Raw genomic sequence first — 26,020 nt, 5'->3', positions numbered from 1 at the left:
CCCCTCCCACCAACAATGGGGGGGGGGCATTCTCTTCCCCTCCCACCAACAATGGGGGGGGGGCATTCTCTTCCCCTCCCACCAACAATGGGGGGGGGGGCATTCTCTTCCCCTCCCACCAACAATGGGGGGGGGGCATTCTCTTCCCCTCCCACCAACAATGGGGGGGGGGGGGCACTCTCTCCCCTCCCACCAACAATGGGGGGGGGCACTCTTCCTCCTCAGTAAGCTGTTCTGGCTGACTGCTCGGATGATGGTGGTGTGAAGTTTACTGAGGAGAAACAGGAAGTGAGAAAAAAAAAAAAAAAAAACATTTAGAAGGGAAATCGAAGGAAAAAAGGTAAGTGAACCAACAATGCACTAGCTTAAAGGAACCTATTTAGAAAATAAAAAAATGAATCTTTACAACCCCTTTAAGGCGTCAGCATACCAAGAGATTTTGGACAATTTTATGCTCCCAACTTTGTGGGAACAGTTTGGGGATGGCCCCTTCCTGTTCCAACATGACTGCGCACCAGTGCACAAAGCAAGGTTCATAAAGACATGGATGAACGAGTTTGGGATGGAGGAACTTAACTGGCCTACACAGAAATCTGACCTCAACCTGATAGAACACCTTTGGGATGAATTAGAGCGGAAACTGTGAGCCAGGCCTTCTCATCCAACAGCAGTGCTTCTGGAAGAATGGTCAAACATTCCCATAGACACACTCCTAAACCTTGTGGACGGCCTCCCCAGAAGAGTTGAAGCCGTTATAGCTGCAAAGGGTAGGCCAACTCAATATTGAACCCTACGGACTAAGACTGTGATGCCATTAAAGTTCATGTGTGTGTAAAGGCAGGTGTCCCAATACTTTTGGTAATATAGTGTTAATCTTATTTTTCTATTGCTTCAACCTCAAAATGGCCTAGCTCCCTTATCTCTAGGAGACAGGTACACTTCGTCAGTTTTGGATGGTGCTGCTGGCAAGATGAGCACAGAATAGTGCTATTCCTCTGAATTTATGTTACCGAAACCCTCCACTATGTACATGCAAATCGCATCTTTGCGTGTCACCTGCTTCCAGCGCCCTCCAATTCCTTTCAGGCGCTCAACAGACTTTCCCTTTCCACTCCTATTAAAAAATAACCACCATTGTAAATTCTGCCATAACTGCCTCATAAGTCTTGCTACGTCGCAGGGCCTGTGAGCGGCGGCGGCACCCGCCACAACGCTTACTGACCGTCTTTCCTCGTAAAAAGGCAAAACAGATGCGCATTTCACGCCGTGATTCAATATTAAAATTGCAGGAGAGATTCCGGAGATGGAATTTGTACAGCGAGTGGCAGGGATCCTGGAAGGAACAGACGACGGCCTAAAAAAAAAAAAAAAAAAAAAAAAAAAAAAAAAAAAAAAAAAAACACACACCACACACACACACACACACAGCAGACTAAATTCCAGCAGGCTGACAAGGGGTTTTTCAAATATTAAGCACGCCTGGTAAATGTGAATGCAAAGGTTTTAAAAGCCATTGAGGGAATGAAGACAATTTGTAGAGTCATTTTCATCCCGTCAATTATCCTGCGTGGTCTTCTGCTCCGACAGACAAACTCATCTCATTTTTCGGTATTGGAATTTCCTGGAGGAACATGAAAATGTCTGCTAGTATGTTCACTGGTACAAGCCCTGCCCTCGCACTCAGGCCAAGGCGAGCGATAAAAGGGTACATTCACCTTTTCATGAAAAAGTAAAAAGGAGAACTACCTTTATATATCCTGGCCTCCTCCATGGAAAAACATTTTATTTATATTGCATAGGGGGACAAAAAAAAAAAAAAAAAGTGTCCAAATATCCTGGGCCCCCCCACTGTACATAGTGGGCATGAAGCACTGGACTATGTGCAGCAGGGTGGCCAGGATATTTGGACACTTTTTGTCCCCTATGCAATATAAAGTTCTTTTTTAGTGGAGGGAGAAAAAAAAAATATATATATATATATATATATATATATATATATATATATATATATATATATATATATATATATATATATATCTTTTTTTGGGGGGGGGGGGGGGGTTCTAAGTGATTAAAACTTTTTTTAATCACTTTTTTTTTTTTTTTTATTAATCACTTAGGCCCCATTCACAACTGAGTGTTTCAGCAATTCCAGAATTAGGATGAAATCAATTGACCTTCTGTCAATTGGCCAAGGCAACTATCACTTGGCAAATAAATTGAATAGCCACCCTGCCTAAACATCAGGGTGCCACACAGGGCTTTTTTTCAGTGGAAACATGGGGGAACTCAGTTCCGGCACCTCCAGCACTGAATATATGTAATGGCAAAGGGGTGCTGGAGGATCTATTGATGCTGGTGCGAATCTGTTTGCGGAGGATGGGGGTCTATTTATGCTGGGTTGATCTTCTGTTGCGCATAGGGGATCTATTGTTGATGGGAGGGATTTACTGTTGAAGAAGGGGTCTTTGTTGCTGGAGGGTTATTGATGCTGGCTACTGGTGAATCTATTGTTGCTGGAGGGGACCTATTTTTTGCGGGGGGGGGGGGGGTTATTGTTGCTGGGGTGGGTCTTATGTTGCTGGGGGGGTCAATCATTGCTGGAGGGATCTACTGTTGAGGGAGGGGGTCTAATATTGCTGGCTGCTGGAGGGTCTGTTAATGCTGGCTGTTGAGCGTGTATTGTCACTGGGATGCCTTGATCCATTTTACTGCCTTTCTTGTTATCATTAACACATGCCATACAAAATGATACTTGGTTTTGTATTCTATAAAAAGCTGGAGGTGGAACCAAGGAACGGTGCTCGGAGGTGGGTAGGGGGCATAGTCAAGGGGTGATTCAGAAAGGCGGAGTTCTGGCACCTATTCTCTGAGAAAAACAAAAAAGCCTTGGTGCTACAAATGTATACATGTATTACAGCATAGACTGCTGTTCTACTGTTGTCTTAGGTCTGAATGCCTGGAGGTCAACCAAAGCCAATATCTGTCATTGGTGGTCCAAAACCACTTAGATCCACCTGTCCCCAGCTGTGGCCCACCAGTCTCACCTCTTGTATTCTCAAAAAATTGCAAGACAGGTGTAGCACTGACCCCCGAAGGAGCTGCTGGTTTTATTTGGGCTTACCGTTACCTCACTTGCTTGCTTCTCCGTCTTGGGGTTCCCGTGGTAGATGGCCCAAAGAATGTGGAAACCGACACTGAATCCTCTTTTGGGTTATTTATTTAAAACACAACACAGTCTCTCAATAAGGGTAGAGAGTTAGGAGTGAGTTCAGGCACTTAGATTGCAAAATTGAAGTCTTTAGAGAAAATCCAGAGAATAGAAACCGCTTCACAACTGTATTTAACAACCCCCGGATAGACCTCTCTCACTAGGCCTAGCAGCCGGTGGGGTGCTCGACAAAGCATACCTGCGGTCATGGAGAACTCAGTGCAACCCAGCTGGACTGGTATTGAAACCAGAAATTTTGAGAAAGAGTCCCGAAACCAAACTGTGGCTTTAGGCAAATTAACTTTTCAAAAACCATAGCGCCTGCTCGTCGGGAGCCAGCGCTGCACAGGTTATACAGACCACAGCAGCAACCAGTTCTGGATAATGAGCTCCTCCGTGAGGAATGAGGCATCGGCACGCAAAATTTTTTCAGAGTCAACCCACCACCCAACTACAGGCAAGGAAGCCTTCAAAAACTCCACTCACCTGCCGACTATGGCCGGTTCTGTGGCAGCGGCACGTAGAGGGGAGCCAGGAGCCCCCCGGCTGATTAGATGCCGCATGCTAAATAGAAGCTGGAATAACCGGCCACGGCGCGGCTCATATCTCGCTCCCCCCGCCACTCACAGTAATTCGATTCTGGAATTTGCTTCTACAAAATGCAGTTAAAGCACATTCATTATGGACAGTTAAGATGAAATTGGACAAGTTCCTTGAGGAAAGCTGCACATATAGTTATTGGATTCTGTAGGTTATATTAATGTACTCAATGAATAAACAGTTTAGCCGCTCGGTATTTTTCCTTCGCTTTCAGCTGCCTTCAGAGTTAAGGAAACATTAAGTGTTCCGCTCTGATCTGATTTTCTGCCGGGAAAACTGGCTGGGGATTAAAGCTGAACTCCAGGCAGATATAAAAAGCACCAATTAATACTGTATATGTATTAATTAAAAATCCTTAAACGCATCCTAAACGCAACTAGTTTCAAGTGCATCTAAACCCAAATGATATAAATTGAAAGCTGAAGTTTAATCTGCTTATAATATTGCCTTCCCCATTTCCCCCCCCCCCCCCTCCTTAAATCAACATACTAAAGACATTTTTAACTAAAAGTACATTTTTCGTAAAAATAATTATTTTTGGACCCAGTCCAAATCACTGGGTCTCTGTGCTTTCCTGTGCAATGCGAGCAGATCCTGGCTGGTAGGAGGGGCTACAGGGTGCTGTACATAGTTTCCTGAAAACATCGCAGCCCCCTCAGCTTCAGTACTCTCAAGAGTCTTCAGCCCTGATGTAAGCAGTGGGCTGGCTCTTGGGAGGAGTTATGCAAATATTACACACAGCGGAAGCTGATCAGTCTGTGCGCGGTACCCGATGTCCACCGGCACCCGGCGATCATCAGGCAGAGACACAGAACATGGAGAAAGGGATGGAGTTTGTGTCTCTGAACAAGCAAGGAATATGTTCCATCACTCCCCCTAGCCGCGCAGTTAACCCTCTTCCCAGCCAGTTTTATTAGTACAGTGACAGTGCTTTTTTTTTTAGCACTGATCCCAAAAAGTGTCAGTATGTCTGCCGTAATATCGCAGTCCCGCTATGAATCATTAACCGCTTAAGCCCCGGACTATTTGGCTGGCCAAAGACCAGAGCAGTTTTTGTGATTCGGCACTTTGTCACTTTTAACTGACAACTGCGCAGTCGCGACGTGGCTCCCAAAGAAAATTGATGTCCTTCTTTCCCCACAAATAGAGCTTTCTTTTGGTGGTATTTAAACACCTCTGCGGTTTTTATTTTTTTGCGCTTTTTTCCCCCCCTTCTGTTAAGGCCAAATATTTATTCTTCTACGTATTTTTGGTAAAAAAAAATAAATAAAAAATAAATAAAACACCACACACACCACGCAATAAGCGTATATTGATTGATTTGCACAAAACTTATAGCATCTACAAAATAGGGGATAGATTTAGGGCATTTTTATTATTAATTTTTTACTAGTAACGGCAGCGATCTTTATTGTGACTGCGACATTATGGCGGACAAGTCAGACAATTTTGACACATTTTTGGGACCATTGGCATTAATACAGCGATCAGTGCGATTATAATTGCATTGATTACTGTAAAAATGTCACTGGCCGTGAAGGGGGTTAATACTTATCCTAGGGAGTGTTCTAAGTGAAGGGGGGGAATGGGACTGTGCAGGGAAACTAACAGATTGCTGTGCATACTCTGTATGAATAGACGATCTGTCAGTTCACTGCTCAGAGAACCGGAAAGCGTGTGTTTACACACACACACACACACACACACACACAGAGCTCCCGGTTCTCCGTGTGCCCCGAGAGATCGCGACCACTGGGCACTCGCATTGGCACGGGGAGCGAGCAAGTGCCCCCTAGTGGCTGTTTATGCTACCGACGTAGCATAACAGCGATTCGCGCAGTATAACTGCGGCGGCTGGACGGCATGCGGTTAATCGCTGCCATTACTAGTAAAAAAATAAAATCTCACCACACACACACACACACACACACACATGCTCATAAGTTTACATACCCTGGCAGAATTTATGATTTCTTGGCCATTTTTCAGAGAATATGAACAACAACACAAAATCATTTCTTTCACTCATGGTTGGCGTTTGGCTGAAGCCATTTATTATCAAACAACTGTGTTTACTCTTTTTAAATCATAATGACAACAGAAACCCAAATGACCCTGAGCAAAAGTTTACATACCCTGGTGATTTTGGTCTGATAACATGCAATACAAGTTGACACAAAGGGGTTTGATTGGCTGTTATACATCTACTGCAATAACAAATGCTGGGTGGACCTTCAATCATAAATAAAGTGTAAAATACAACATTCAAAAAAATGTCCAAATGTTCAATATGTGTAAGCCCCACCAGGTACAAATGTGCAAGTAAATAAATATAACAAAAGAAGAAAAAAAAAAAAAAAAAGTGCTAGTCAGCCGTGTAAACGTAGCCTTATTTTCTCAATTGGTCTGAGCCTGTCCTAATCAACCCACCTGGTGTTATAATTATTTTTATGGTCCTCCCGAAATATCCCACTTAGGTCTGATTCACACCTGTGCATTTTTAGTGCTTTTTTGCAGATTTTCTCTACAATATGTGTTCCATAGGAAACCATGTTAAATGGACTGTAGTGCAAAAATGCAAAAAGCACAAAAAAAAAAAAAAAATGCATAGGTGCGATTCAAGCTTTAGGCCTGGTTCACACATTTGCATATTTTTAATTTTTTTTAAAACAAGCAAAGGTGCTTTATTGTTGTCATGTAGGGTGATAAACAGCATATCAATCGATGTAGTACAGAACACTTGATGGTAAATAGACATGTGCATATGTACAAAATGAAAGATGTGGGGTGATCACTATGTGCAGTAACTAGTCGATATCTATAAATACATAATGCAGAGACTCTGGGTACCAGCAAGTGTTGTTCAGTCTCATATACACCACATCGATCACAATGGACTCATCTCTATTGAACACCTAGGTGGAGTTCCGGGGGGCCCACACCTTCTCGTATTTCCACTGACAGCCCCGATCAATGTACGCGATTCTATACAGAGGCAGGGCAGCATCAACCTGTTCCTCCCAAGAGGAGAGAGATGGGACCTATGCATTTTTAGTGCATTTTCAGTTTTGCAGAAACACACTACAGTCCATATAACATGGTTTCCTATGGGTCACATTCACATCTGTGCACTCTATGGAAAGGGCCAGGGAATTTTCTTCTGGTTTTTGGTTCCATAGACTTCAATGGATCAAAACCGTGTATTGAAAACCACAAACTGCACCTGGAATATGCAAACTGCAACCTGCATAGGTGTGACGCAGGCCTTAGACATTATCGTATTGATCTTTTATTATTTTGGAGCATTGTACATTGCCGACCTCCCCTGCGCTCTCACCTGTTCATCATGTCTCCAGCAGCTCCTGCCAATCCCCGCAGAGGCTGGTTGGCGGCGTCAAGCGACCGCAGCATAGATTGCGTGCCAGTGCCCGCCTGATTCGGTCACAGCCTCGGAATATGATGGCGCGGGCTCAGGTGTTGGGCTCTAGAAAGCTTTTCTAAGATCTTGTATGGGGAAGAAGTAAAAACCGGAGCAACTTGGGAACAGCGTTTGTCAGAGCTCCATCTACTGGGAGCTGTGTTAGCTACTAATCAATGGACTGATAATCAATGTATTGCATCTGCTGGTAATAGGCAGGAGAGGGGCTGGTAGGGATATACAAATGAGTTTTCTTAAAGAGACCATGTCACCTGATCATTCATTTCGATTGAAAATCTTCCAAAAAGTTTATATTTTTCTTTCATTCCTTTTATTGATTTTGCTATAGCAGCTGGTGAGGTAGTGTGGGGGTGTTTTTTAATTTATAAAGTTTAAATGTGCATTTAATATGCGTTATACACACCCTCTACCAGAGTCGTTTTTGTAAACATGCTTTAAAACAATCATTTTAGGCCCGAACATTAAACAGAACCGCCTAACAGTATATATTTTCTACAAGCATACACCCTAGAGAATAAAATAGTGGTAGTTCCAATTTTTTATGTCACACAATGTTACCGCAGAGGTCTAGGAAATGCAAAATTTCAGTAAAAAAACACACTAAAGTGAATTTTAGGGCAAACAAATGCAATAAACTACCCAAATGTGGTAAAATATAAAAGATGAGGTTGCGCCGAGTAAAAGGATACCCAACATGTCAAATCCTTAAATTTGTGTGCGCCCGAGAAATGGCAGAATAAAACTTCAGTACCCTATATTTTCTATAAGCGAAGCTTCAAAAGCCCCCTACAGGTATCAGTTTAGTGTTACGAAGAAGGTCTTGTGCTAGAATTATTGCTCTCACTCCAGCGTGCGCGTCGATATGTAACATGTAAATCGTAATCAACTTTTTCATTGGTAGGCGCACCCGAAGCATGTGTTTATGTTCATAACTGCGTATATATGTGGGGTCGGGGGCCTCAAAAAAAATGAGGGGGGATTTTATGCGTTTGGGTGTAACTTTATTTTTTTGCAAAAAAAAAACATTTTTTTTTTACTGAGTGATACTAAACTCAGTTTTTGTATTTGTTTGTTTGTTTCAAAGTAACAAACATGTTATACCTTACCTGCTCTGTACAGTGATTTTGCACAGAGCAGCCCCGATCCTCTTCTTCTCGGGTCCCTCTTCGGTGCTTCTGGCCCCTCCCTCCTGTTGCGCGCCCCCACAGCAAGCAGCTTGCTATGGGGGCACCCAAGGCGGGCCGCTGCTCCGTGTGTCCATTTAGACATGGCCCCGTCCCCTCTCTCTCCTCACTGGCTCACTGATCTTGAGCCGGAACCAATGGCACTTTGCTTCTGTCTCAGCCAATGATGAGGGAGAGTCCGGGAAGCCAAGTCTCTCTTACAACATCGCTGGATCGAGATGGGGCTCGGTAGGTATTAGGGGTGCTGCTGCACACAGAAAGTTTGTCTATCTTTTTATCATAGAATGCAGTAAGATAAAAAAAAACTTCTGCCTTTACAACCACTTTAACTTTTTTCCCCCCATCACATAGGGGACAAAAAGGTCATTGTGTAGTGCACCCCTTAAACAGCCGCTGGAAATTTTGGTCCTATTTTCCCATTAGAGCACACACAGCCAGGCACACCGCATTTCCTGCATTCAGCCACTGGCCCTAAAGAACAGTCTAGGGGTCTTTTTTTGGATTTTTATTGGTAGGTTTTTATTGTCAACAATGTACTGGGATAGGGATAGGGAACATGGGATACCCCAAAAACTGTAGAACTGGGTAACTTGAGGGCTCCTCAATTTCTGGCTACACTTCACAAACTGCTGATTGTGCCACAGGATCTCTATGCTGATGGTGACCTGTACTACTTCCAGAGTTGGAGCCCTGGTTCATACTGATGTGATGTGGGAAATGCGCAAGATTTTCTGCGTTTTTCCGCATCACAGATTGCAAAATGCAGTGCGATTGCCAGAATTGAACACCCATGCAATGTGATTCAGGTGGAAAAAAAAGGGTCCTTTACTGCTTTGGTGTGGATGTGATTTGAACCATACAAAATTTATGTCTCAAATTGCACCGCACAGACATTGCATCGAATGCAGTGTGATTCCTGTGCAAATCACATGCGGTGTTCCGCATGTACTAGTATGAACTCAGGCTAAAGGCCACACGCAGTCACTAACTCCTCAGCAATAGGGTTGCTTAGCCACATGATCATTGGTTGCCACCAGGCTCTTCCTAATGAGGGAAACGTAGACTAGGGTTGCCACCTCATCCCCTTAACCACTTCCCTACCCACCCATAGTCATATGATGCCCACAGATGGGATCTCCCATCCTGGGTGGGCGTCGAATGACGTCCTCCCATTCCCGGACGCTTAGGGGGCGTGCGCCGTGGCGTTGCTCGGGACCCAGTGCGCGTGCCCGGTGGCCACGATGTCCGCCAGGCACCCGCGATTGCCCGGGAACACAGCAGGACCGTGGATCTGTGTATGCAAAGACACAGATCCACGTCCTGTCAGAGGAGAGGAGACCAATGGTGTATTCCCAGTACAGAGGAACACCGATCGGTCTCCTCCCCTTGTGAGTCCCCTCCCCCCACAGTTAGAATCACTCCCATAGGGAACATATTAACCCCTGCAGCACCCCCTGGTGTTATCCCCTTCCCTGCCAGTCACATTTACACAGTAATCAGTGTAATTTTATAGAACCGACCGCTGTGTAAATGTGAATGGTCCCAAAAATGTGTCAAAAGTGTCCGGTATGTCCGTCACAATGTCGCAGTCATGAAAAAAATCGCCGCCATTACTAGTAAAAGAAAACAAAATGCCATAAATGTATCCCCCTACTTTGTAGATGCTATAACTATAACCAATCTATATATGCTTATTGCGATTTTTTTTACCAAAAATATGTAGAAGAATACGTATCGGCCTAAACTTTTTTTTTTTTTTAAATGGGATATTTATTATAGCTCTTCTTTTGTTTATAGAGCAAAAAATTTAAAACCGCAGAGGTGATCAAATACCACCAAAAGAAAGCTCTATTTGTGGGGAAAAAATTACGTCAATTTTGTTTGGGTGCAACGTCACACGACCACGCAATTGTCAGCTAAAGCGACGCAGTGCCGAATCGCAAAAAGTGCTCTGGTAAGGAAGGGGGTAAAATCGTCCGGGGCTGAAGTGGTTAAACCTAAACACATAATTACACAGGTTCGGTGGCTGATTAAGGTGGTAATTAAACTCACTTAGTGCCTTACCATACTGCAATTTTGTGGAAGGCTGCAGGGGGACAGTGTAGGGCTGCAGGGGGACAGTGTAGGGCTGCAGGGGGACAGTGTAGGGCTGCAGGGGGACAGTGTAGGGCTGCAGGAGAACAGTGTAGGGCTGCAGGGGGACAGTGGAAGGCTACATTGATGGGCATTTAAAATGTAAGGTTTTTTCCTTAAACTTGCCTCCTAAAAGTTTTTTTCCTTAAACTTCCCTCCTAAACTTGGGGTGCGTGTTATACGCCGGCGCGTGTTATACGCAGATAAATATGGTAGGTTTCAAGACATTAACATGAGTTTTATGTGCTGATAACTGGTTCAAACCCCTATACTCATACATATTTGTGCTTACATTTCATAGCGTAGACACACTGGGCTATCTACACGTTGCAGAGACTGGCAGCTGTGGCAGTTGGCATAAAAAACCTGACAGCATTGAAATGGTGATCTGACATGCCATAGATAAGTGGGATCTGACATGCAATAGATAAGTAACCATACTAGGAGTAAATGGACATTGTCTCATCTGCACAATCATATTATTTAGTATTCCTTGTTTTCTATCATATCCAGCATTTGCTTCTAACTTAATCAGCGATCTGGCTGTGGCTTTGAATGTGAAAGGCGAGCCGTGTACGTGTTCTGCCATAACAGCAGATAACACGTGTGACTCACATAGGGTCAGCGGGGGATCTTCCTTGAGAAGGGGGTCTGCGCTCCTGGGAAGCTGCAGAAATAAGCCGTGTCCGTCCTTATCATATTATTGTGATGTTTTATTATTTCCTCTGATTCTGCGTTCCTAGAACATTGCCTGGAGGCCTTTGTTTGATCCAATGTTGTCACTGTTAGACTTGTGCTTCTTAGACAATTGATTTGGTATCCTTCTTAGGGATGAGTTGGTTTTTAGAGAGGTCTATAAGACCCAGCAAGGAGGTGGATTCATTTATGGAATAATGTACTGCAGCCAGATGCTTGGCTAAGAATGGAGAGTGAAAGAAACAATGGCTGCTGCTGCTCTCTGCGGCTGCTGCCCTGTGATGATGGACTGGTTAACAGATGCACTATATTGTCAAAAGTATTGGAACACCTGCCTTCACACGCACATGAACTTTAATGGCATCCCAGTGTTAGTCTGTAGGGTTCAAAATTGAGTTGGCCCATCCTTTGCAGCTATAACAGCTTCAACTCTTCTGGGAAGACCGTCCACATGGTTAAGAGTTCCCTTCACTGGAACTAAGGTGCTGAGCCCAACCCCTAAAAAAAAACCCCACACCATAATCACCCCTCCACCAAATAATTTGGAACAGTGCACCAAGCAAGGTTCATAAAGACATGTTTGGGGTGGAGAAACTTGACTGTCCTGACCTTAACCACAAAGAACACCTTTGGAATGAATTAGGCTGTCCATAAGGTTTACAAATGTATCTTTGGGAATGTCTGACCATTCTTCCAGAAGAGAATTTGTGAGGTCAGGCAGTGATGTTGGACGAGAAGACCTATCTCGCAGTTTCCACTCAAATTCATCCCAAAGGTGTTCTATCGGGTTGAGGTCAAGCCAGTCAAATTCCTCCACCCCAAACTCGCCCATCCATGTCTTTATGAACCTTGCTTTGTGCACTGGTGCGCAGTCATGTTGGAACAGGAAGGGGCCATCCCCAAACTGTTCTCACAAAGTTGGGAACATGAAATTGCCCAAAATGTCTTGGTATGCTGATGCCTTAAGAGTTCCCTTCTAAGAATGAAGGGGCCAAGCTCAACCCCTGAAAAACATCCCCACACCATAACCCCCCCTCTGCCAAATGATTTGGACCAGTGCACAAAGCAAGGTCCATAAAGACGTGGATGAGTGAGTTTGGGGTGGAGGAAAAGTTGAGAACATGAAATTGCCCAAAATGTCTTGGTATGCTGATGCCTTAAGAGTTCTCTTCACTGGAACTAAGGGGCCAGGCCCAACCCTGAAAGACAACCCCACGTCATAATCACCATTCCACCATGTTATTTGAACCAGTGCACATGGTGTGATTATGATGTGGGGTTGTTTTTCAGGGGCTGCATTTGGCCCCTTAGTTCCAGTCATGGGAACTGTTATGGCATCAGCATACCAAGACATCTTGGTGGAGGAACTTGACTGGCCTGCACAGAGTGTTGACCTCAACCCGATAAGGGATGAATTAGAATGAAGACTGTGAGCCAGGCCATCTTGTCCAACATCAGTGCCTGACCTCACAAATACACTTCTGGAAGAATGGTTAAACATTCCCATAGACACACTCCTAAACCTTGTGGGCAGCCTTCCCACAAGAGTTGAAGCTGATATCGCTGCAAAGGGTGGGCCAACTCAATATTGAACCCTGCGGACTAAGACTGTGATGCCATTAAAGTTAATGTGCATGTAAAGGCAGGCATCCCAATACTTTTGACAATATATATCAGCAATAGGTGGTTGCTGCTGATCAGAAATAGTCCAATAGACTGAGTTAGGCAGAATTGTACTGTGGGAACTGTAGTCCAGAGGAGAGAGACTCTACTGTGATCAGGAACTGCATTTCCCAGAGAGAGAGAGAGGTTGCCAAGAGGAGGGGACACACTGCATTTTCTCAGACTGTACATGACACAGCTGCTTCTTGCCTTGAGGTAAATGGGAGAGTGCACATTGTTGTCCAGTGTGCACCATCACTGCTGCATATTGGCGGCCTGAGTGGGATCCGGAGTTTTGAGTTCAGGCAGAGCTACCTGGGTGCAGAGCAGAGAATGAACTGATCACTGTGTGTGATCAGATGCTGAGCTGCAATATTGCTGGTACTGGTGAGCTGCTGCTATGGGGATGTAATATCTGCTGCTAGAGAAAGAGAATGAACCCTTTAGAAACTGACCATAAAGCCACCTAGTAGACCTATTGCTGCCTGCAGGCTTGACTGGGACCATTCTCACATGCACCAACGGTAGAACTGGGCCCCAACGATAGCTGGCTGGAGAGTTAAGACTAAAGACTGCCCTTTTGCAGCTGGTACACAGAGACCTTTACCTATTGCTTATGTGAGAGGTACCCTTTAGGGGACACTAGACCATACCCTAGACATTCTCCTAAAGTGCATTCTATAGTGATTATAGTATTATTATTCACATTGCAGTTAATTCTTATATGCACTGTTTATTGCTGACTTTGCCGATTTATGTGTTAATTCTAGTCTGCCGGTACAAAACTCTATTCAAAGTTGTCTTGGCATATTGATTATACTGTCTAGCGGATTGTGTCTGAACCTACTGTAGCCAGGTGCTGGGCTACGGCAATATGGGGAAGGAGACATTGCCTTTTTATTCTTCTCTCCTACTGAGATACAGATGTTATGCTGCACCATTCTTCTTCAGCCAGCAGGGGGAGATTTAAAGCCAAGCAAGCCCATAGATTTCTATGCAGAGCGCTGAGAATTCTGGAAGTTGCAGTTTGAGAAGGCAGCCATATAATGGGATGAATAGACTTCTTATTCCCAATAGGCATTGTGCAGTAGGAGGAGCAGACAGATTACTTTTATTAAACTGCCAGGAAAAGCTCCTCTGTCTGGATATTTGTCTGCCAGCGGGAGGCCATACTAGTGGAGATCCAAACCTGAGACTGGGGGTAAAGACACCCGGGGGCTGTGCCGTACCGCCCACATCGCAGCCCCTGCGGGGAAACTGGAGTATCCACTCACCCTCTGCTTCCCACTACTGATCACCAGAGGCTTTTAGTCCGAGGAGAAAGGGGCCCCCTTCTACTGAGGGAGGTCCCAGGGACTGGTGAGAGGGCTATCCGCCCATTGCTGATACTGATAGCAGGGACTGAGAGCAGGACACCAAGTGTACCCAATCCATACTGCACCCATACCGCACTTATTCCAAAAGTAGACTGCAACTATACCAACCCTATACTGCATTATACCAAACATTGACTGCATTTGAACCACATCTACCTTGCGCTAGTACAAAGACTTTAACTTTATACTGTGTCAATAGTGAAAAAAATATATTTTTGTTTTCGTTTTAATTTTTTTTTATTTTATTGGGTCATTCATTATGATTGGCATTCGTTACTTCGGATTATTCGTAACTTCAGATGCATTCATTTCATATTAATTTTGTTCCATTTGTTTAGATGTAGCATTCATTGCTTCGGATAATTTGTAACTTTGAATGCATTCATATTCTTTCCATTCCATTCGTTTAGATGTAGCATTCGTTACTTTGGATAATTCGTCATTTCGGATGCATTTATACTCATTATGTTCACTACCAGTTACTTTAGCAAAATTTTAATGGAAACTTCAATACCTATAATTTAATAATTTTTAATAACAAATAGTAATAATAATAAAAACTATAATAATAGTTAATAATTTAATAATATTAGAAAATACAAAAATTTAATTATCCGAAAGTAATCAATTTATTAAACTCGTAGATTGGATGGTTTTTCATTCTTTTAGGATTTTTGGATATTTTCTGATTTTTGTTCTTTTGGATGTTGGTACTTTCAGATTTTTTCTCCGGATTTTCGTTCTTTCAGATTTTTGTTCTTTCTGAAAATTAGTTTTCGTATGCATTAGTCAAAAGAGTCTTTTTCGTTCATTCAGATGCTTAAGAATGAACGAATGTGTAGAATTTTGTCTGAAAACTATTTCGTAACAAAATGAATTGCACATGTCTAGTCTATACTGCCTGCAGGTTAACTGGGGCTGTCGTTAAGTGCACCTTGTAGCCTTCCTGGCGGTATGATTATGTCAGATTTTTGCGTATCAAAGCGGTACAATTGTTTTGCATAGAAATTTGGTGTTTTATATTGTAGGCCTGTAATTCTTAGCAATAACACACTTAAATCTGTCTAAAAAAGAGTCTAGTGGACATCCCGGGTATGATAAAGTTTGAAACACAAAATCATAAATTATAATATAATAAATAACTATAAATAATTATAAAAAAATAATAATATAATAACAATAAAATTAATTTCCACACAAATCACTATCACTCAATTCTGCAAGTGTTCTAATTTACTATTGCTGTTTTCTAGCTGGTCTAAAACCACTTTTGACGTACACTTTTTAGTTCCTATGGACAATCTCAAGTTTCCAGGCACAAAGAACAGTATATATAATATAAAACTGCATGCAGGGCATTGGGCAAAGCACTGGGGACAAAAGGGATTTGAAATGATTTCATACAGTAATGTATTCTATAAGATTACAGTGTAATGTATGTGTTATGAATTTTCAATTTTATGAATTTGCCGCCAGGATCCGCCCCGTGCGTTGCGATGCCCGCAGGGAACGGAGCCCGGCACACAGAGGCATCGGGGTGGAGGACAGAGCAGACACAGCGGGGGGACATCGCAGAATCCTGGGGACAAGGTAAGTAACCTGCACCAGGATCCTGCAATGCAATCCTGAGTGTGGCTCGGGGTTACCGCTAATGGTACTGAAATGTAGGACTTCCCCTAATTAGGACTTCCCCTTCCATAATAATTATTCTGCAAGGCCCCTTTTTCCCCTGCACCATTTTCTACCATCCTCCTTTTCTTTTGGACAATGCATACCCAGTCGGTCCAGGACTAGCATCGTCACCATAAATATGCTCTGGCTCCAGCACTTGGAGGATTAAAATTAGCTACTGCTCACTGCTGCGAATAAGGTGGCCTTGTTACTGTTTATGCTTATCTGGATGCCAAATGTAATTTTATGCTTAGTCTCTACTGTGTCAGGGCTGGGCTCAGCCCTTCCTTCTCAGAGCTGGCCGGTCAGCTGTCGTCTAATTGCCAGCTCCTATCTCTCCACAGTTACTCAGCTGTTGATGATATCCCGCTCGTCAGTCCTGCCTTTTTACTCTGTTCAGTCCAGTGGATCCCTGCCTTCGCCTTGGTCAACATCACAGAAACTATCTCCTGCGATCCTGTTTAAGACTTGCTTTGCTGACATCCCTTCTGGCTCCAGATCCTGCTTGCTGTTGCACTACATTGATCCCTGATTTCTGGCTTGCCTGACTTTCCGTTCCGGTCATTTTGCATGCTTACTTGTTAATCCTTTTTTGGTTACCAACCATATTGGGTGACAAGATATTACGTTTGCCTTTACTATCTTTCTTGGTGCCCGTTTTCTTTCCTATAGAGCTACTATTGGGTACTAAGTAATACTTTCAGTGAATACCTGCGGTATTGTAAGTTTGTGCACCCAACTTGGTGTGTCAGAGGGGCTGGGGTTCTTGAGAGGGTTGAGGAAAAGAACATTCTAACACTGCACATCACCCTGAACACACCATCCCCACCGTAAAACATGGTGGTGGCCACATCATGTTGTGATGATACTTTTCTTCAGCAGGGACAGGGAAGGTGGACAGAGTTGATGGGAAGATGGATGGAGCCAAATACAGGACAATCTTAAAAGAAAACCTGTTAGAGTCTTCAAAAGACTTGAGACTGGGGCAGAGGTTCGCCTTCCAGCAAGACAACGACCCTAAATATACAGCCAGAGCTACAATGGAATGGTTTAGATCAAAGAATATTCATCTGTTAGAATGGCCCAGTCAAAGTCCAGACCTAAATCCAAATGAGAATCTGTGGCAAGACTTGAAAATTGCTGTTCAGACGCTCTCCATCCGATCTGACAGAGCTTGAGCTATTTTTCAAAGAAGAATGGGAAAAAATGTCCCTCTCTAGATGTGCAAAGCTGGTAGAGACATCCCTAAAAAGACTTGCAGCTGTAATTGCAGTGGAAGGTGGTTCTACAAAGTATTGGCTGCATATAAATGCACGCCGCACTTATTTATTTGTAAAAAAAAAAAATGGAAAACCATTTATGATTTTCCTTCCACTTCACAATGATGTGCCACTTTGTGATGGTCTATCACATAAAATCCCAATAAATACATTTACATTTTCTGGTTGTTACCATGACAAAATGTAAAAAATGTCAAGGGATATGAATACTTTTTCAACGCACTGTATATTTACCCGGAGTTCAGCTTTAACAAACATCAGCAATTCTTGTTGTGCTTTTGGCTTTTGGAACTTCTTTGGGGCTGTTTTTTTTTTTTCTTTTTAATTCTTTTAAAATTTTCAATACTTACGTGGTAAAAAGAAGATATAGGATTGTTTTTTTCTGAAACAATAAGGTTGTTGATAAGCTTTATTGTAGCCATTCTCAACCAAGGGTCCTCCAGATGTTGCTGGGCTGATCCACTTCCCGTTTGATGGTGCTGGTATTATTCCTGGCCCAATGCCATTTAGTAGAACCAACAGCATAGACTGAGTTAGGCAGCATTGTACTGTGGGAACTGTAGTCCAGAGGAGAGAGACTCTACTGAGATCAGGAACTGCATTTCATACTTTTCCTGAACCCAGTTTGGCAGAAACTGGGGTGTCAGTTTCTTTGTCCTAATTTGTGACTATATTAGGTCAGTGACTTCACAACAGTCCCTGCTTTTTTTTTTATTTTTATTTTTTTAATACCTGCTTTTTTTTTTTTTTTAATACCTGCTTTTTTGCATACCTAAGCCTCAGATGATTGGGATTGTGAGGATGCAATTGCGTGATAACTTTCCATGGGTTCTACCAAACTGGGTTGAAGAAATGTATAGGCTCATGCAGCCTTGCGTGTAAATTGCCATCATGTCTGTATAAATGAAAATTATAAATACCTTTAAGTAGGATTTTTAAGGCAATTTAAAAATGAAAAACTCAATATATTAAAAAAAAAAGTTTTATTGGTACAAAATTTCAGCATGATATAAAGATTTCCAAATGGGAAACCAAGACAAAAAAAAAACAACAACACATGTACATGTATCATAATATTGCACAATGATCATCAAAAAGTGGTATTGCCCCACTACGCATAAATATACCATCCATACAGGTTACAGATGATGATGAGTAGTGGGAATATCCAACGCGTTTCGAAATGTGTATAAATGATATTCTTCTTCAGGGACTAATACCACTTCTGAAAGTATAGAGTAAAAATGTAATTTAGAAACCAGATAAATGAATATCATATAAAACACTGAAAAATACAAAGTATCAAACTTACATATCAACTATATTATTGGAGAGAGCATTCCCTCAACATAGATGGTTATCATAGAAATCTGCAGAGACAAGCCTTTCACCACATACAGCAGGCATTTCCAAAGTCCGGCCCGTGGGCCAATCGTGCCCCGCGTTCCGGTTTTGAAGGGCCCGCCTGGTTATTTGGACATATGTATCTTTTGTGGCCCCCTCGACTATCTCCTAGCGCCGGGGGCCACAAAAGATGTATATGATTTGGAGGGGACAGAGAGAAGGTGGGAATTTCCTGTTTACGGGCGTAATAATCTGTAATAAGAAGTCCCGTCTCTGGCACTGCCATTGGACGACTGTTCTGTCCATCAAAGGAGGTGGGACTTTCTATTAAAGAGGCCACCGTGTAAACAGGAGATTCTCCTGTAGGTAATCTTTGGCGCTTGTGAGTGCATTCCTGCCAGTGGTGAGTGCCTTCTTGGCAGAGGTGGGTGCTGCATTCCTGGCAAAGGTGAGGTTACATTCATGACAATGGTGTGTCTGCAGATGGGCACTTCTGAGGCTGCAGATGGGCACTGACCCTTATTTTGCTTACCGAGCAAAGCCTCATGTGTATTCAGCCAAATAGCTGAACAATATGGCTAAAAACGCTCAATCCAGATAAGTTGCAGCCAGTTGATTTGCCCCCATGGAAGAAAAATGGAGGAGGAGGAGAGGAATGGCGCTAAAACTGGATTTGGATCAGTTTTTGACTGTCCAACCTCATCTCTGTCTGAATGACCACCAATGTAAGTGGCATTCTTCCCACTGACCACCAAGGCAATGGACATTTTGCCACTGACTAAAAATATAAGGAACATTCTTCCCACTGACCACCAATGTAAAGCTGGGTATACACTATTGTTTTTTTTTTCGTTCAACCCCGTGGGTTGAACAAAGAAAAAACTGTCACCTCCGCTTGGAGCCACTGTACTAACAATGTGAGGTTAATTCAGCAATCTCCCCCGCTGAGCTGTTCTGTTCTGACACCCCCCCCCCCCCCCCACCAGAACACTTCGATCAGCGATTGGATGCTGGTTCTCTGAATGGCCGGCTTCTGTTGGAGAGACCGACATACACACGGGCTCAATGTCAGACATTTTTTTTTAACCGCCCGTTGTCTTCTAGACATGCGCATTCGTCCAAATGCATTTTCGTCCGAGTTTCGGGTATTTTCGCTATCGTTTTAACAAACGATAACAAACCTGCAGAATCTGGAAACTGATAGATCCGACATAATCAAATTCTTTATTTTCATTTTCGTTGTGACAACAGTTCTATATAGATAGGAGATTCAAAATGACGCTGACAATAGCAATCTGTGCCCATCGAACCTGTGGTCGAATGTGCCTAACTTACCTCTATTAGTCCAAGATTATTCTACATAGAGAGAAAAGATTTGACATAGAGAGAAAAGATTCGACGTAGAGAGAAACGATTTTACATTCTTCCTACCAGTGGCGGCCCGTGTATTAAGGGCGCATGGGCGCTGCCCCCTCTCTCCTGCCACCCTCTCTAGCACCAATAGATAGATTCATGCATTGCATGAATCAAACTATGGCCACCGCTGCCACCCCTTATGCAGGTGCCCAGCCCCTTTCTCGGGTGCAGGGCGCCTGAATTTCATTGATGGGAGTGTTTTTGAAGCACCTGATTAGAGCCATAGACTCTAATAGGCATCAAAAAAGGTGACCTGCGAGCACCATGCTGGGCACTTGCAGGTCACTCAGCTGTGTTAGAAAAGCAAATGAATATTCGCTTTCCTAACACTAAACCGCCTCTCAGCCAATCAGGTGCTCGGGTCTGTTACCTGTCACCTAATTGGCTGAAACGCTAGAGGCCGCTATTGGATGCCTATCAGCAGGAGAGGACGGGAGATGAGGACAGCAGGAGACGCAAGAGGGAGCCCACTCATCGCCATCACACGCTGCCCCACCAAGACAGGGTAAGTGCCGGGCAGACATCGAGCGGGTGGGGGTCATACTGGGGGCATTCAAGGGCACACTGGCAGCATTTAATGAGCACACTGGGAGCATATGATGGACACACTGGCAGCATTTGATGGGCACACTGGCAGCATTTTGATGGGTACCCTGGCAGCGTTTGATGACACAGTGGCAGCGTTTGATGGGCACAGTGGCAACGTTTGATGGCACAGTGGCAGTGTTTCATGGCCCAGTGGCAGTGTTTTAATGGGCACAGTGGCAGCATTTAATGGGCAAAGTGGCAGCATTTGGCACAGTGGCTGCAATTGATGGCACAGTGGCAGCGTTTGATGGCACAGTGGCAGTGTTTGATGGCCCAGTGGCAGTGTTTAATGGGCACAGTGGCTGCAATTGATGTTTTTTTTCAAAATAATTTTGTTCCCCCCCCCCCCCCCCCCCCCCCAAAAAAATAAAATTTTGACCACCAGCCGCCACTGCTTCCTATTGACCAGCAATGTAAGGAGCATTCTTCCCAATGATCCCAAATGTAAGGAACATTCTTCCCAATGATCCCCAATGTAAGGAGTATTCTTCCCATTGATCACCAACGTAAGGAACATTCTTCCCACTGACCACTAATGTAAGGAGCATTCTACCCACTGACCACCAATGTAAGGAACATTCTTCCCAATGATCCCCAATGTAAGGAACATTCTTCCCATTGACCACCAATGTAAGGAGCATTCTACCCACTGACCACCAATGTAAGGAGCATTCTTCCCAATGATCCCCAATGTAAGGAACATTCTTCCCACTGATCACCAATGTAAGGAGCATTCTTCTCACTGATCACCAATGTAAGGAACATTCTTCCCACTGACCACCAATGTAAGGAGCATTCTTCCCACTGATCACCAATGTAAGGAACATTCTTCCCACTGATCACCAATGTAAGGAACATTCTTCCCACTGATCACCAATGTAAGGAGCATTCTTCCCACTGATCACCAATGTAAGGGACATTTTTCCCACTGATCACCAATGTAAGGGGGCATTCTTCCCACTGATCACCAATGTAAGGGGGCATTCTTCCCACTGATCACCAATGTAAGGGGGCATTCTTCCCACTGATCACCAATGTAAGGAGCATTCTTCCCAATAACCACCAATGTAAGGAGCATTCTTCTCACTGATCACCATTGTAAGGAGCATTCTTCTCACTGATCACCAATGTAAGGAACATTCTTCTCACTGACCACCAATGTAAGATGCATTCTTCCCACTGATCACCAATGTAAGGAACATTCTTCCCACTGATCACCAATGTAAGGAACATTCTTCCCACTGATCACCAATGTAAGGAGCATTCTTCCCACTGATCACCAATGTAAGGAGCATTCTTCCCACTGATCACCAATGTAAGGAGCATTCTTCCCACTGATCACCAATGTAAGGAACATTCTTCCCACTGATCACCAATGTAAGGAACATTCTTCTCACTGATCACCAATGTAAGGAGCATTCTTCCCACTGACCACCAATGTAAGGAACATTCTTCTCACTGATCACCAATGTAAGGAGCATTCTTCTCACTGATCACCAATGTAAGGAACATTCTTCTCACTGACCACCAATGTAAGGAGCATTCTTCCCACTGATCACCAATGTAAGGAACATTCTTCCCACTGATCACCAATGTAAGGAGCATTCTTCCCACTGATCACCAATGTAAGGAACATTCTTCCCACTGATCACCAATGTAAGGAGCATTCTTCCCACTGATCACCAATGTAAGGAGCATTCTTCCCAATTTTTCTTTATTAAAAGTCTTGCAATCAATAAGCATAAAATCACAATATATAAATATATACATATTTACATAAATTAAAATAAATATAGCAAAACTGCTCTCAAAACAAAAAAATACTTTACAGCAATAACATAAATCCTATTACAACTCACACCATTACACCAGACATCAAACTTGTGAGGTTAAGAAACAATCCCGCACCTATTATGCATGCAGGCCTTCTTCAAAAAGAAGATATTAACCAACAAAAGCTAAGGGAGTGAAAGAAACAGAAAAAGAAAAGAGCTCCTCACCCAGAGATGGCCAGTTCACCAAAGGCAGGTCTGATATTCCTCCACGCCCTTATCCAGACTGCCCGAGGCTCCCTGCCCTTCTCAATACCCCGAATTTTCCCAACCTCACCCAGAATATCGTGCACCACCACCTCAACAGAGAGGACTTTCTTCCGCAGGGTAATCTGGCACCGTGCATTCCATGTGAAGTAACGGACAACTATACTAACTAAAAACAGTGCACCACCACCTCAACAGAGAGGACTTTCTTCCGCAGGGTAATCTGGCACCGTGCATTCCATGTGAAGTAACGGACAACTATACTAACTAAAAACAGTGTATCCAAATCAAAATCCCAGTGAGTCGGGAATGCCCCATACACCCACTCCGCATAACTCATGCGATAGAAAAAGGGGATGCCTAGAGCCCTCCCCACCCTTTTATACACCTCTATGTTAAAGGGACACTGGAGCAAAAAGTGGTCCATAGACTCCACTTTAACAACACACTCCGCTCTAGGACAATCCCGATCATCCACAGGGCGATGCTTCAAGTTCCCTCTCACATAGAGCCTTCCATGGAAGGCGAGCCAGGCTTGATCCCTAAACTTCAAGGGGATTCTTTCTAAATTGATTAAACGCAACCCCTCCCTCATTACAGAGCCTGGGCAATCCCTTAAGGCCAGTGACACACTGAAAGCAGAGCTCAAAATCCTCTTCTCCAGAAGCTTCCTGGGGAGGGACTTGATATCCTCCACTGTCACCTGCCACTGCCGAAGTATTTTCAGACATGGGGCAACATAAGCCGGGAGCCTGCCATGTCGGACTCTCAGACTTTTCACTGGCCCGCCATCTTCCCAGCATCGCAGAAAAGGCCTAAAACAAGATTGAAAAATACCCACCCATCCCGGCGGGTTCTCTGCTAGCATGTTACCAAGATTGTACTTCAAGAACAGCAGAGAAAAGAAAACTATTGGGTTGACCATTCCTAGGCCACCCTCCCGCCTAGACAGGTAAGTTACATTGCGTTTGATCAGGTTCAGCCTACTTCCCCATAACAGTTGGAAAAAACAGCTGTACACCCTTGCATAGAGAGATACTGGCAAGATACAGACGAAGCTGACATATAAAAAAAATTGGGACCAGGTACGTTTTGATCAAGTCAACCCTCTCCCTCAATGAAAGCTTCCATTTCTTCCAGCTGGCTACTTTGGCATTGGCACACACCAACCTGCTTTCCCAATTTCGATGACCATAGTCACCAGGACCAAATTTGATGCCTAACACTTTAATTTCCTGCTGGGGCTCTGGGAAGGCATCCGGAAGTTCGAAGCTTTCACCTTCCTCACCCATCCAGAAAACTTCACTCTTTTCATGGTTGACTTTAGAACCAGAAGCCTCCGTGTACTGCTCTATCATAGAGACCACCTCCTGCGCCTCCTCCGTTCCAGAGACAATAACAGACACATCATCGGCATAGGCCACGACCTTCAAAGGTGGCACACCAGCAATGCCCAAAGGCACCCCGCACAAAGATCCACTCTCTAGCCTTCTTATGAAGGGGTCGATTGCGAATACATATAACAGGGGGCTCAGAGGACATCCCTGGCGCACACCAGAGCCAACCTCAAAAGGCCGTCCAACCCAACCATTAACCAGTGGGAAGCTCTCAGCCCCTTTATATAATGTCTTCAGCCAATCTATAAAGCTCCCCTGCAGGCCGTATCTACCAAGTAGCAAATACAGGTACTCGTGATTGACTCTATCAAAAGCCTTCGCCTGATCCAATGCCAGCAAGTACTTTCTCCATCCAGCAGCCCTGCATCGCTCCAAAGCCTCCCGGACAGCTAAAACCGCTGAAAAGGTACTTCTACCTTGGACCGAGCAGTGCTGATGACTGGACAACAAATCGCCTGCCACTGACGACAAGCGCCAAAAAAGAATCTTCGCCAAGATCTTTCTATCAACATTGAGAAGACTGATGGGGCGCCAGTTCTCAATCATTGAGGGGTCTTTACCTTTTGACAGAAGAATCACAGCGGATTGCCTCATGGAGGGAGGGAGCGAACCCTCTTCTAGACAGCTGTTATAAACCTCCGCTAAAAAGGGAGCCAGAATGGACTTAAAACACTTGTAGAATTCAGCTGTCAACCCATCTGGCCCAGGCGATTTTTTGGTAGCCAGCTTCTCTATAGCATGAACTACCTCATCCACTGAAATTGGTTCTGTCAAATCCATCAAAGGCAATGTACCATTTCCCAATCCTGGAGTAGAATCCAGAAAGCTTTCCATCTTGTCACGACAAAGGTCCTTTCTTCCTAGAAGGTCTGCATAATATGATCTGAAGATTTCCAGGATCCCTGATCTGGACTTCACCAGGGAACCCGTACTATCCCTCAGGCCTATGACCGTCTTAACTGCTATGCCTTGCTTACAGTTCTGGTAAGGATCAGGCGAGTGATATTTTCCATAATCCCTCTCCAGAACCAAGGAGGCATGCCGGTCGTATTGACACTTTCTAAGAAGAAACTTCACCTCAGAGATCTCCCCTGGATCTCCTCTATACGAGACAAGACGATCAAGCTTCCTCCGCAAATGCTGGTAGGCAATGTACATACCAAGCTGCTTCTTCTTACTTATGGCCTTGAAAAGTCCAATCGCCCTTTGTTTCACAAGTTCCCACCACTCTGACTTACTGCTGCAAAAGTCCAGAATAGAAACCTGTGCCTGGAAAAAATCCTCAAAGGATTGTCTTACCTCTACGTCTTCCAGGAGAGCCGAATTCAGTTTCCAGGTACCCCTTCCCCTGGGTGGAGTGTCCGAGGCATTCAGAGTCACAGACAGCATACAGTGGTCAGAGAACTCCACCGCCCTCAACTCAGGAGGCGAGAAAGCAGAGTTCTCCTTTAAAAAAAAAACTATCTATCCTACTCTGACTATTCCCTCTCTGAAATGTGAATCCCGTGCTGCCAGGGCAGTGCTTAATATGCACATCTACCAGGCCTGCTTGTCTCACCATATCTCTAAGAAAAACGCTATCGTACGCCAGCCTGTCTATGGAGCCTCTCCTGTCTTCAGGCCTAATTATGGTGTTAAAATCACCTCCAAAGACAACCTGCTGGGACGTAAAAAGGAAGGGCTTGATCTCTGTGAGGAGGCATTTCCTGCCCCATCTTGACTGCGGTCCATAGATATTGATCAAACGCAGGTCCTGCCCCCTAACAGAGACGTCCAAGACCATGCATCTCCCAATCTCTACCTCGATTACCCGCCGGCACGTTACCATATCGGTTTTAAAAAAGACCGCAACTCCGCTGCAGGGCTCAGCCGCAAGAGACCAAAAGGAGGGACCGCATCTCCACTCCCTTTTTGCTAGATGGACATCGGCCAAAGTATTGAGCCAGGTCTCTTGCAAAAATAAAATCTCGGCATCAAACTCGCT

General features: G+C 44.1%; 1 protein-coding gene across 1 annotated transcript in view; it reads right to left on the bottom strand.

The window, feature by feature from the left end:
* Positions 1–7,431, bottom strand: part of LOC143923894 (rac GTPase-activating protein 1-like) — a 168,098-nt gene extending 160,667 nt beyond the window's left edge. Inside the window, exon 1 of the mRNA XM_077447838.1 lies at positions 7,149–7,431. Within this exon, the coding sequence (XP_077303964.1) occupies positions 7,149–7,222 (74 nt within the window). The 5' untranslated portion in view covers positions 7,223–7,431. The remainder of the gene's footprint in view (positions 1–7,148) is intronic.
* Between the last annotated feature and the right edge of the window lie 18,589 nt (positions 7,432–26,020).

This window comes from Lithobates pipiens, unplaced genomic scaffold, assembly GCF_037356315.1.
Source record: "Lithobates pipiens isolate NorthernLeopardFrog02 unplaced genomic scaffold, aLitPip1_a1.2 Scaffold_22, whole genome shotgun sequence".
Taxonomy (NCBI): Eukaryota; Metazoa; Chordata; class Amphibia; order Anura; family Ranidae; genus Lithobates; species Lithobates pipiens.
Note: the sequence above shows the minus strand (reverse complement) of the source record. Positions and strands in the feature narration are given on the sequence as shown.